General features: G+C 38.8%; 1 protein-coding gene and 1 pseudogene across 1 annotated transcript in view; both read left to right on the plus strand.

Moving 5' to 3' along the window:
• DNAH11 (dynein axonemal heavy chain 11) overlaps nucleotides 1-14,125 on the plus strand; it is a 318,343-nt gene that overhangs the window by 135,978 nt on the left and 168,240 nt on the right. The window contains 3 exon segments of the mRNA XM_049093700.1: nucleotides 2,730-2,880; nucleotides 3,892-4,040; nucleotides 11,008-11,158. Of these exon segments, the coding sequence (XP_048949657.1) occupies nucleotides 2,730-2,880; nucleotides 3,892-4,040; nucleotides 11,008-11,158 (451 nt within the window).
• On the plus strand, nucleotides 893-1,591 carry LOC112670557 (iron-sulfur cluster assembly enzyme ISCU, mitochondrial-like; annotated as a pseudogene).

The following is a 14,125-nucleotide window of genomic DNA, read 5'->3' on the forward strand; positions in this document are numbered from 1 at the left end:
GATCCTATAGGAGCACGCCTCGCCATTCTCTGTTTTCTTACCATGTGTATACACCATTTCCTTAATTTGGGGACAATCAAAATTTACTCTTAGCCTTTCTATCATTTTTTTTAAAGGACTGTGGCAGAAAGGGAATAATACTGGTTTATGCTGAAAACTTGTGGAAACCGTTCAGATCAGTGATCATTATAAAAGGATGCTGGCTTTTTTTTTTTTTTAAAGATTTTATTTATTTATTTGAGATAGAGGGAGAGAGAAAGAGAGCAGGAACAGAGGGGAGGTGCAGAGAGAGAGAAGAAGCAGACTTCGCATTGAGCAGGGAGCGCAATGTGGGGCTCAATCCCAGGACTCTGGGATCATGACCTGAGCTGAAGACAGACACTTAACCAACTGAGCCACCCAGGTGCCCCCCACACTTTTTAAAAAATGAGTCACAGTAGTAGATTCTACATACTGTCATTTATTGTTTACACAAAATATTTCACAGAGGAAACAAAACCTTCCACATACATGTATCAAAACAGTTTTTCTTACTTCTTATATTATATACCTAAGTTTTTTTTATATTATATACCTGAGTTTTGAAAAAGCAGTAGTTATTAAATACATCATGTAACACACGCAATACTTGGATAAGTAGTGACAGCAAAAAGGCTTATGGATTTAAAATATTTTTATTGGGGTGCTTGGGTGGCTCAGTTGGTTGAACATCCAACTGTTAATTTCAGCTCAGGTCATGACGTCATTGTTGTGGGATCGAGCCCCAAATCCAGTTCCATGCTCAGCAGGGAGTCTGCTTAAGGATGCTCCCTCTCCTTTTGCCCCTCTGTCCCACTCTAAAATAAAATTTAAAAAAATAAATAGGCATGGGTCTGCACAAACGCAATCCCGGATGGCTGTGGCTGGAGCTCACTGGCTGAGACGGGTGGTATTGGCCCTGCTGCTCTGGAGCCCACGTCTGCCTGCCCAAGAACTGTTGGCTCTGGCCCAGCTCTCACAAGAAGGTTGTTGATCATTATGAAAATCCTAGAAATGTGGGGTCCCTTCTAGCATCAAAAAATGCTAGAACCATGGGATCCCTGGGTGGCGCAGCGGTTTAGTGCCTGCCTTTGGCCCAGGGCGCGATCCTGGAGACCCGGGATCAAATCCCACGTTGGGCTCCCTGCGTGGAGCCTGCTTTCTCCCTCTGCCTATGTCTCTGCCTCTCTCTCTCTCTCTCTCTGTGACTATCATGAATAAATAAATAAAATCTTAAAAAAAAATGCTAGAACCAGATTGGTACGGGCCCTAGCATATGGTGATATAATGAAATTGCAGATTCAAGTGGATGAAAAGGGGAAATTTGTGGCCTCCAGGTTTAAAACATTTGGCTGTGGGTCTGCAGTTGACTCCAGCTTGTTAGCACCTGAATGGGTAAAAGGGGAGATGGTGGAGGAAGCCTTGACCATGGAGAACATCGACATCACCAAGGAGCTCTGCTTCCCCCCTGAAACTATGCTACTCCTTGCTGGCCAAAGATGTAATCGAAGCTGCCCTGGCTGATGACAAGCTGAAACAAGAACCCAAGAAAGGAGAGGTGGAGAAGAAATGAGCCCCCAGCGAAGTGTACAGCGGGTCCCATCTGCTGTCTGTCCTCCTACCACACAGTCACTGTAGATGTTCAGAAGCCCCTCACACTGCAGTAAAAAGAGCTCTGAGACATAAACAGTGGTTGCTGGTCACGTGGTGGCTCCAGTGCAAGCAAAATACATAGTTTACTCCTTCCAAGTCCCATCCTAGCTTTCAGCCCTCTTTTATCACCTTAATATTGTATTGAGTCTAGTTTGAATTGTGTGCATGACCTCAAAACCGAAATCAGTCACAAAGTCTCAAGTGTCGTTAGTCCATGAAGTGTGCAAATACCTAATCTCACCTGAATCTGTCTTGGGGAAGATTATCAGTAGAAGTAGTATGATGATTTAGTAGAACCAATTATTGTACATAAAACAGATTTGCATATACATATAATAAAAGAATGTAAGACCAATAAATAAATAAAAGGTTTTTATCTTCTAATCTTATGAAGTCATAAACCAATGACCAAATTTCTCAAAGAAGTGTAAAAAAACACTTCTGAGTTAACTTCAGAATTCTCTTCCATGAATATTGTTAGAGAAAAATGGAGAACAATGGAATAAACTAATGCTTGGCCTAAAATAGATACTGAGCATACATACAGGGGAGAGGATAATGTCTTCTTTGGGTATAAGTTTTGCATTGCATGTATGTTTTCTTCTATAAATCCCTCCAACTGTTCTTCAAGGAAGCTACTATCATTTTCTTTTAAAGATTTTATTTATTTATTTGAGCGAGAATGAACTGGAAGGGGGGCAAATGAAGAGGGAAAAGTAGACTCCCTGCTGAATAGGAAGCCTGGTGCAGGGCTTGATCCCAGAACCCTGGGATCATGAGCTGAAGGCAGCCATGTAACCAACTGAGCCACCCAGTGGCCCTACTATCATCTTTGTTTGATGTGTGGGAAAGCCTCTGAGAAGTTAAGGTGCATCTTCATGGAAGTAAAACTTACCCATTGGTCTGCAGTCCAGATATAGCTCAAAAGGTATCCTACATCCTCATCAGAAAAAGGCAGCAAATGTACAGCAAATTTATTTATTTAATAAAAGGGCTTCCCATAGAATAATTGCAGTTTATTTTAGACATAAACAGCACTCAAGTCCATTCTATATTAGGATCATTTACTCTTAATGTGTAGGTCTCTTCTCATCCATTCTGCGAGAACAAGCGAATCTTAAGCATGATGGGCCAAAATGGATCATCCTGGATGGAGATATTGATCCCATGTGGATTGAGTCCCTAAATACTGTCATGGATGATAACAAGGTGAATAATACCCTAGTGCTGAATCTTAAATATCACACCTGGAGTGTAGTAAGATCTATTCACTTGTTGACTTGAATACTAGTTTTTAATCATGAACCTAATGTTCTTTATGTAATTGCTATTTTGATAAGTGGCACTATCCTCATAATTCTCGGAATTTCACTGTTAAAGAATTAAAGGGAAATACATTCTTCTTATCTGTATAAATGTAACCATCTTTAAAGAGAGATATATCTGAGAATTTGGTACACGCCTTACCATTTTCTAAGAGCCAGGCATAAATTATTAAAACTTTGATCAAGTTTGCAATACTTGGATAATAAAAAGAAAAAAATGATGAAATTTTGCCATTAAAATTAAATAGTTCCTGTGGCTACAAAATGCATTTCCAAGCATTTGCTATGGCTAATCCAGCATTCCCAGCAAAAACAAAAAGCAATGTTCCAAGTCCATGAGACACCACTTAAAGCAGCGCAAGGTCTGTGGTTAGGGTCAGGTGAAAGAAATAGGTAATCATCCTTGCTACAGAACAGAATTACTAACCCTCTTAAATAAGCGGTAATTACTGCTTTTCTGCATTAAGACATTGTTCATCATAAATTGTAGGTCTGAGATCTTTATACTTGCATGAGTTTCTACAGGACAATTGATAATTGTGGAATTTCAGATTCTAAACAAATTTTATTTTTATGGTGTTCAGGCCTTTAAATGTAATGAGCAGTTAGAGCCAATGTCTTCTGTTAGTAGTAATTACTACAGATATTGAAAGGTTGGCATGAATGAGTCCATGTTGGTGAGTTTGTTCCTCAAGGGTCAGGGAGCTGCCCTCTGGGATTAACTGAGATCTTTATTCAGACCACCCTTCCATTGGGACAGTGAGCTCATTGCTTCTGGCACTTGTACAGGGGGCCGCGCGAGAGGGAGTACTTTGTGTTGTGATGGTGAGATAGCTGCATAGCCTTTGCCCCGGAACTTGACAGCGAGTCTGTTATGCTGTGCTGCTCTCTCCAGGTGCTGACCTTGGCCAGCAATGAGCGCATAGCACTTACTCCCTCCATGAGGCTGCTCTTTGAGGTTCATCACTTACGGACTGCAACCCCAGCTACTGTTTCCAGAGCCGGTATTCTGTATGTGAACCCACAAGATTTGGGCTGGAATCCGTGAGTACTGCTTTTCTTCTTCTTTTGATTGTGATAAAATATACATAACAGAAAACATTTTAACCATGTTTAAGTGTACAGTTCAGTGGTATTAAGTACGTTCACATTGTTATACAACCATCACCACCAGCCATCTTCATAACTTTCTTCATCCTCCCAAACAGAAGCCCCATACCCATTAAACAATAACTACCCAATACACCCAGCCCTCGGTGCCTTTTCCCTTTCTACCTCTATGAATCTGATTCTGCTAGGTACCGCTTATAAAGGGAATCATACGGTAATTATCTTTTTGTGATAAGCTTATTTCACTTAGCATAATGCCTTCAAAGTTCATCCATGTTACAGCATGTTCCAGAGTTTCTTGCCTTTTTAAGCCTGAATGATGTTCCATTGTACGTATACATTTTACTCATCCATTCATCTGCTGATAGGTTCTTGGGCTGCTTCTACTTTTGGTTGTTGCCAATAATGCTTTTGTGAACATGGGCATAAGATATATCTTTGAGTCCTTGTTTCCAATTATTTTGGATGTATACTCACAAGTGGAATCGCTAGATCATATGGTAATTCTATTTTTAATTTTTATTGGAACCACCGTGCTGTTTTCCATAGTGGCTGCACCATTTTGCATTCCTTCCAACAGTGTACAAGGGCTCCAATTTATGCACATTCTCACCAACACTTGTAATTTTCTCTATTTCTTATGACAGCCATCCTATTGGGTGTGAAATGGTATGTCACTCTGGTTTTGATTTACATTTCCCTAATGATTAGTCATACTGAGCATCTTTTCTTGTGCTTATTGGCCGTTTGCATATTTTCTCTGGAGAAATGTTTACTTCAATCTTTTGCCCATGTTTTAAATCTTGTTTGGTTTTTGTTTTTATTGTTGTGAATGTTTCTTTTTCTCAATCTTAGTTTTGAAAACTAAAATTTAATGCGATCATTTGAAGAAGGTATTAGCAAATAAATTGAAAGCTAATTGATTAGGCTGACTTAAAGAAAATAAAATTAGCACCTGTATGCATTTGTCAGTTTTAGCCGTTCGTACCTTGTACATGTTAAGAACTCAGTATTTGTCCAATAAGTGAAAAAGTAATAATAATAGGTCATACGGAGCACTGAGATATAAAGAAGTCACTTATATAAATATATTAATGTCATATAAACATGTATGTTCATACATGAACAGCCATGCATGAATAGCGGTAATGCTTTGATTCAGAATAAGTATGTCACATCAGGATGACTGTGTCCCTCACCTGCAGGTCATCTTCCTCTAAATCTCAGTGTGAGATCCATCCCTTCCACATTTTGGTAGTCCCTCATTCCCTTGTTCCTGCAAGCACAGGTACACTAAGCAGGCTCCATTAATAATTGTGGCATGGCTCTCTCCTTCCCAGTTTCCCAGCTCCATGCCCACCTTTGGCAAGCCAAGTCTTGCTTGTGATCCTTCCCTGTGACCCTGATTTGAGGATGACCTCTGTTCCCTGCCCAGATGCTTAACTGATGCACTTCTCCAGGCTACTTTGTCTGGGTACTGATTTGTTCATTAAAAGTCTTATTCCTTGAGTCTACAGCCAAGTATGCCCATGCCCAGGCTTCTGTGTTTAACAGTGTTTTATTGGATTTGTCTGGGGAAAGGGTGATTTTCAAAAGCCTAAAATGGAAAGGTCTTCTTGAGCTAGTAAGTCCTTTGCTTGGCTAGGATTCAGACTGTCTTCTAAGGATGCTTCTATGGGTTTGGGGGCTGCCTAATAGAGAATTTCCAGTATCCCTTGTCTCCCTCCCATACAGAGAGCAGAGGCATTCCACATACTACATTTCCTTCAGGGGACCCCTCACCCCCCTGGGTGTTGTCTGATTTCAATCATGAACCTCTCAATTCCCAAGGTCTATAATTCAGTCTCAGTAACATCACATGGAGATTTGTGCTAATAAAAGCTGTCTAAATCCTTATTTCAAGGAGGACTTTTATCTAATAAGTCAAAGAGTCTTATTTGATTAGAAAAGACACCCAATTTGCATTCCTTAAGAAAGTTAAACAACTCTGTCCTCACCATTACACTTTGTTTTTATGGCGGCTTTTGTTTTATCTAAGATTAATGGGTAAGTTTTAATTTTCATGTGTGTGACCACAGTCATTATCCAAAACAATGGAGATCTTCTCTAAAGGATATTTTTATATTTTTACCTCCTACTACCAGAATCTTTAAATGAACTACAAAAAAGTGGCTTTTTCAGATTGGGGGATATGTTTTCACTCCATATTTTTTGGATACATTGCTATCTTACTTTAATGTCATAATATTAATTACGGGATAGGTTTGATGTATTGACTCATTCAATCCTTAATTATCTTCTGAGATAAAATTATCAACCCAGTTTTCTTTTTTTTTTTTTTCAACCCAGTTTTCTAAACTGATATCTTAGGACTCAATTTCCCCCAACTTTTTAATTTGAAAGTGTTCAAAATTATAGAAAATTTGAAATACTAGTAGTATACCATATGCTTTTTTTTCTACAGTACCAATTGTTACCATCTTACTACATTAACTTTCTCTCTGAATGTGCATATTCTCTCATGGACATAGAGGCACATTTTCTACTTCTATTTATTTTTACAAAATTATCTGAAGACATTAGCCCCTTTACCACTGAGTACTTGAGCATCTGTCCCCTAAGAACTAGGATACTGTCCTACATGAACATAGTACAATTCACATACCTAAGAAATTTGTTCTTGATACAGTATTATTTAATAAACAGTAATTTTTCAAATTTTCTCAGTTAACAGAAATTTCCTCAGTAGATTTGTCTGTTTTAAAGCCCTTGTCAAAACAAGGACCATGCACTGCCTCTAATTGTGTGTATATTCTCCTTTAATGTAGACTAGCCTCCCACCTTTTTGTTTCATGACATTTACAGTTTTGAGGGTAATAAGCCAGATGCCTAGAAGAGTGACCCATTGGTGGTTACAAAGTGGTAAACCTCCTAATTCATTCATTCTATTTATATATATGAGGTGACATTTTCCTATAAATAATTCCTCTTCTCTCCTCCCCATCCCCTCTCTCCCTCCTGCATCCCTCTTCCTCCCTCTGTTTGTGTCTCTCACTTTCTCTCTCCCTCTCCCTCTTTCTTCATGGGTATCATTTTCTATTCATGGTTTCTTTTCTTTTAGTTCAGTGGATTATAGTTCATTATGAACATTATCCTATTTGAATACTCACTTTGCCCCAAATTTGCCAATAAGAGCCCCTTCCAGGCAGCCCCCTTACATGATCTTTTTCACTTTTCATTCTCAGTCTTTGAGTGCTTGGCTTTCTGGCTAACCAAATGATTCTGGCTCATTTCATTCTTCCCTGACACTCGCTGGATTCAGTCCTTTCTCCAAAGAACCACAAGAAACTACTTTTTGTATAAGGAATGGTATTTAGAATCCAAGATAGGGATGCTAGGTGTGCTCATTGCTACCGATAAGTCCTTGCTTTTAAGCTCTTTCAGTAAACAGAACTGGCAAATACATTCTTAATTCATATTGTTTTAAACCCTAAGTTTTGTGGATAGAAGAGATGATAAAATGCTTTGTTTATGGTGTCTCTCTGTGATTCTATTCTATTCAAGGACTGAAGGTAGTGTCATTATCAAGTGAGCTTCTTAGATATTTTTAAATTCACTGAGTTCTTCTAAAAAATAAATTTTTATCAACAAACATCCTTAAAATCACATGAACATGTGACTGGCTATAGAGATCAAATACTATTTTACTTCTCAGTCCTAAGTAAGCTTACTAGGTGAATGCTAGACAGTGCATGTATGTCTGTTGAGATCTTGAGAAATAGAAAAAGAACCAGAATTAGAAGAAAATTTCTAAAATATTATCAGCAAGATTTTTTCCCATTAGAAAGGGATGAAATGCATAAAAAGGGATTAAATGCATAGAAAAGGAAAAGCAAACAGGCAATGAATTATTTAAATTTATTCAGAATTATTGAATCCACTTAAAATTTTTTAAATCACTTAATTTAAAATTATTTAAAGCGAACATAATTGAAAATGAGATCTACCCAATGGTGTGTTCCTCAAACCACAGATAATGAAACAGTGGGGATATCTCTGGAATTTAGTCTGATTCTAAGAGATTACTGGAAGATAACTTTTAGGAGCCACATCTTTAGATCATACTTATTCCTTTATTACTTTGGTTGATAATATCCTTTTGACTCTGTCTCTCTCATCCTTTCACCTGCATCAGATAAGCTTGTTGTCTTTTACCCCTGCAATCCCATCCTGTTTATATTTGCAAACATATAGATTCAGAAATCATTGACATGCACTACCAGTCAACACACCATAACTTCTGCCATTTTTCCAGGCCACCGTGAAAGATAGAGAACCTGCAGTTTGCTTTTGGGGGCACATTATATAATGAGAGCTCTAATGAGTTCTTGTTCTCCTACAGGACACTATTGCAGTCCCAGACTATTAAGTAATAAATTGAAAACTGTTTAGAAGTATGAAAACTTTGGCCGCCTTGTTAGTTCCAAACTAGAAGGTCTTAGATTCATGTGAATAGCACCTCTGAAGAAGGGAAGGGCAACACAGTTGATTATATGGAACACATTCAAAAATGCCGTAGAGTCCAGTGACCTGGATATTGCGATGAAGATGATGCATTAAGGCATCACAGTGTGGCTACTTTCTAAGGCAGGGGCACCAATGATCTCTTATGTAGGTAAGAAATAAAATGTGCCATTTTACTATGTCATTTTCAGTTGTATGTCCTCTAATAGCCCTAACTTTCATTGGGTCATGTTCAAATGTATAACATCTCTTAGAAACCATAAGGAACTTTTTTATGGAGTAAGGTGGAGAGAATTGTCACCAAAGATCTCTATCTTCAATTTTTGCCATTGCTGAAGATTATAGTGTCTGTTTCTGAATTCACTGTGTTTTAATGTCTATTTTTATTCCAAACTATGAAAACTTATCCATAATTTATATGAGAAATTTTAAACTGCTTATATTTGATAATATAGACTTTTTGACTCCCTATGCTATATGGTATGGTTGACTCCTAACAGAGGTCATTTGAGGCCTTTTAGGGGGGCATGCAAGATCACCTTTTGCCATGTCTCCTGGTTCAGTTGAATTCAAGTCCTTCCCTATAGAGATAATTTCTATAAGGACAGTATTTGCTCATGGGCCTGGTAGGTTTTCTCTTTGAGACCTGGGCTACTGCCAGGGTGGATCAGTGAAGTAGCTCTCACCTGCCCCGGAGGGCAAATCCCTTTTCCCCTTCTTGGCTCTCTTGAGGCTTCAGCCCCTGGTTATCCCCCATAGGCTTCTGCTCCCACTGACACCAAAGAGCAGGGCGCGAAGGTAGAATTTGTTGTACCTATCAGAGCACTGGCCGCCAACTTTTGGGCTGCCCTATAGAACTATCCTGCCTCAAGCAGAAGCAGACATAGGCTGAGCCAGGATCTGAACCCAATTCTCTGACTTCAACCGTCTCTCTACTGGATAGCATTTATTGAGAATTTGTTGTGTGTCAGATTCTAATCCGAGCACTTACATGAGAAACCACCTAATCCTCAACAATCTAGGAAGTTTGTGAGAAACTGGAAGCACAGAGAGGTTCAGCAGCTCACCCTATGTGACAGTTTAAAAATGGTGGGGCTGGGATACTGATCCAGGCAGTCTGACTTTAGAAGTCTCTCCCTGAGCAAGCCCCTTGCCACCCCCATGGCCCCAGCAAGATCTGGACACTAAGATTCTACTTCCGGCAGCTGCTGTGCAGTTGAACAAGTTGCTAAAAGGTAGGTGAGGCCTTAGTGCCTCCACTTCCAATAACTAACACTTGTTTTCCATTGTTCCAATGGAATGGGACAGGTTGCCTGCCGTCCCTACCACCCAGAGATGCTCTCTCAAATTACTGTCACGCAACTGGACTTCAAATGAAAACCATTTCTCTTGGACCTGAAGAAGTTTTGACAGTTGATATTTTATAAATCTCACTATGGTGTAAATGTGATTGAATGGTTAATAGAGCCCTATTGTGGCAATTTGTAAAAACCAAAGGGAGACTTTTATAGGATAATTATCTTGCCTTAATTTCTTCTGATGGTAGAAATGTGAAATCGGATTTGCTTATAGCAAGATACAGCTGTAATTGTATAGCTGCTCTGCTGGCAGCTAAATGTATTTATTATCACTGCCTCCTGTTTGATGAGAACTTTTCGAGCAATTGCTTTTCATTTAACATCACACAGTTTCTCTCTGGAGACTACTGTGGGAGCTACTAGGCTATGTTTCGTTTTATTGATAAGTATGATTTTATTAATATGTTAGGGGTATTAATGTATCAAAATGGATAACATTCTATAAGCTTCAGATTAATACACATGTACCCAAGCATGAGATACCATTTCAGAGCTACTTATTGGAAACACATTATCTGCTTATCAGGGTGGAGTTACATCCAGTCCAGTGGAAAAGGAGGGACTTTGAAATAGCCCCTATGGAATTTTCACCTTTTTATATGTAACGGACTTGTCATTTCCAAGTAATTGATGCCAAGATTAATCAAGAAAAATCCCAAGCTGTTTTCATAAATAAGGCCTACCCTATGAAACTAGTTTCAATCCCTTAGGAAATGACACGCTGCACCTCCTTATAAATGCTCAGTAATGGCCTACTTAGACTCTATTATGTTTGCCTTCTAAGTGCTATTAGGAGTTTCTTTTACATTTTTTTTCATTAAGATAAAAATGGCCATTAGAACAAGTTTTTAAGGGGTCATTTAAAAATATTTGCAGTTTGAGAAATAGAATGAACTCACTAAACATGTCCCTGAAGGATGGCACCAAGCTGTGTTGAAGGGGGGGGAAGCTTTTGAGTTGGTGAAATTCTGCTCTTCAAGCCCAGTGTTCAATAAAAGCTTTTCTGTGTTCTTTTTCAGGTATGTGGCCAGTTGGATAGACAGAAGGCGGCATCAATCAGAAAAGGCCAATTTAACTATTCTTTTTGATAAATACATTCCTGCATGCTTGGATAAACTGAGAACAAGCTTTAAAACCATCACTTCAATTCCAGAGAACAGCCTGGTGCAGGTTTGTCTTGGGCAACACCATTTTATGTTCTAGTCCTGATGCAGTAGTGGCGCTTGATCACAGCAGGAGAAGCTTTTGCTTGATTAAGAAGATGCAAAGAGGGGTGCCTGGGTGACTCAGTCAGTTGAGCATCCCACTCTTTATATCAGCTCAGGTCTTGACCTCAGGGTTGTGAGTTCCGGCCCCACGTTGGGCACCATGCTGGGAGTGGAGCCCACTTGAAAAAATAAAAAATAAAAGAAGATGACGTAAAGATTTCTGAAGTTGTCTGGTTGCTCCAGTTCTCTTTCCCCAGATCCATATTCCCCAGCGAGTTTTGCAAACCTCTATGACACATCTGTTACATTCTGTTATCACCTGGGGTTGTAGTCTATTTTTTTCATGAGATTGTCATCTAGAGGACAGAAGCCGTCTTGTGTTTATTTTCATGTCCCCAGATATTACAGAGTTCCTCGCACATAGCCGGGGCCGAGTATGTGTTTCCTTAATCATTGTGTTCCTCCCAGTATATTGGAGTAGAATAAGAAGAACAAAGTAGGAACAACCGTATTTATTTTTCTGTCTCCTAAGTAACTGGCCCAGAGAAGGTGCTCAGGATGGTTTTGGACAACAGTAAACCCAGAGACTAAAGATACTGGCCAGTAAGAGAAAGCTTCTGAGCTTATCCACCCACGGCCCTCCCATCCTCTTCTTCCTTTCTCTTCTCACCAACCTCTGCCCCCACCCCCACCTCACCTCCACCCTCCCCTCCGCCTCCACCACCCCAGATACTCATAGGGTCAGGTCAGTCTCAAGGAGAGAAGTCATAATACTCTAGGAATAGATCTGCTCTGATCCTCATTCTGGGACAGCTGGTAAGACGGAAGGGTATATATGATAGGTTGTCATGGAAGCAAATGAAAATAATTCACAGCACACAGAAATGAAGGTTGTGATCTTAATCTCAGCATGAAGAAAAACAGTCCCCAGCCTTTATAAGTAGAAAACTTCACAACAAGAGGTTTACAATTAGAAATCCTTTTTTTTTTTTTTTTTTTTCTTTCTTTCTCTAGGAACAAAATTGGTTTCGGAGTACTTTGTTACCATTAAGTTCCTATGTAACCAGACTTGTTTGAAGCTAAATTAGAAATAGTCACAAGCATAATAAGAAGAGAAAGTTCAGGTTTTTGGATAATTCACACACCAATTAAGTAAACGATAGTCTTCAACAGTAATTATCTGAGGTATAATTTATTTCTGAAAGCAGGTCTGAATTTATTCATAATGAATTAATTATGTGGTTAGCCTAATTAGACTTCCTCTGGTGTAGTACTTGCAAAAGCATGATTGTGTTCTTTCTCAAGTTGACTTATGTATTTGTGTGATTCTCTGTAGTGTGAATTTTTTCATTCAAGAGTAGTGTGAAAATAGGTCAGTAGGAATTAATATGACTTTCCCTCTCGCTTCCTCCTTTTGTAGTATTCAGAAATGGCATTTTATCCTCAGCCTCTTTTCAGCTGTTGTTTTATAGAGTAGTCTCTTTTCTGTGATTACTTGTAAGGACAAAATTTGAGACAAACAGGAGTACAAAAGGGAATACCTTCAAATGACTACTTTAAGAAATTAATGGGCTCTGTTTTTCAATATATGAAATGTATTTGCTTTAAATTTGGTTACATATACTAACTCCTTTATAATAGGCACCAGAGTCTCATGTTACTAATTGCTGACACAAAACTCTGTGTTTTCCAAGTACTGTGTTTGGGAGAAAGCAGAGAAGTTACAAGTTGGTAGAGTCTCCAGATCAGTAGATAACATCACATGGTAACCTTCCAGTCTCTTTTGAAGTTTTGGGTTTAACAGTCCCCTAGTCCACCAGAGTTTCTACTTAGAAATAGCAAAGCCTCAGAGTCTTAAATTAATTTTCTTGATAACAAATGGATGATTTTTATTTCTCTTAGAGGATTGTTTTAAGTTGGCAAATATGGAACTATACGACATAATAGAAGTCAAGAAAGAAGATTGCAAAATATTATAAGTGCTCAACTTTCAAATTGAAAACCTTTGAAAATTATTTCCAGGACCTATTTTCCGTGTTACCATGGGTTTTCCCCAGCTTTCATGGCTAGGAAAGAAAGACACACCAATCCTGACTTGTTTTGTTGCAGCTTGCATTGCTGCTTGTATGATAGTGATCAAATCTAGTGCTGCCTTGAGAAACCAGAGGAAGGGTACCAGAGCCTCTGGAGGGTTCTGAGCCTCTGAAATAATGCTACTAAGTGACAACTGTTTGTGTGCCTCTGAGAAGTAGCTCAAAAACATGATCAGTACCGGTTATTATTACACTGGGACAGGCCTTTGCAAGCAGCCACCTTCCCCTCTTTATTTACCTGATTGTCCTGAGCTTGGGCTAAATTTATGACCGATAGCACATTTTTGTCTCACGTGGAGGGAGTGAAGGACAGGTTCCTGAATAGCATCTCTTTCACGGTTAAATTTAGTTTGGTGTTCAAAAAAAAAAAAAAAAAAAAGTCACAGGCAAAGGCTGCCAGTCCAACTTTCTAAGTTTATACAACAGGTGGGAAAAACCCACTGCCAGAACACTAAGGGAAAGTGGTTTATCTAAATGTCCAACAAGAGGGAAATGAATAAATACCTTTCTGTTAAGTAGAATCTTAAGCACTCATTCCCACTGATAGTGTAGGGCAGCACTTACTCATAAGGCAAGGTATCTTTAGTTTGTTTCTAGGTGAAAAAGTGAGCTATAGAATACTATGTTTACTGTGACTCCTTGTTTATAAAAAAAAAATCCCCTATTATCTTTTCTTTTTGCCTATATGCTTTCGTGTTCATTTTAGTGATGATGAATTGGGTAAGGTAGTCATTTTTAAAAAATAGTTGATTACTTAGAAGATCGATTTCATTAAAAGTGGCAAAGGTTTTCCATTATCAACTTGGAAATCCACAACAGTGATTTTTGTCTCAGTG

This window comes from Canis lupus, chromosome 14 (assembly GCF_003254725.2).
Source record: "Canis lupus dingo isolate Sandy chromosome 14, ASM325472v2, whole genome shotgun sequence".
Classification (NCBI taxonomy): Eukaryota; Metazoa; Chordata; class Mammalia; order Carnivora; family Canidae; genus Canis; species Canis lupus.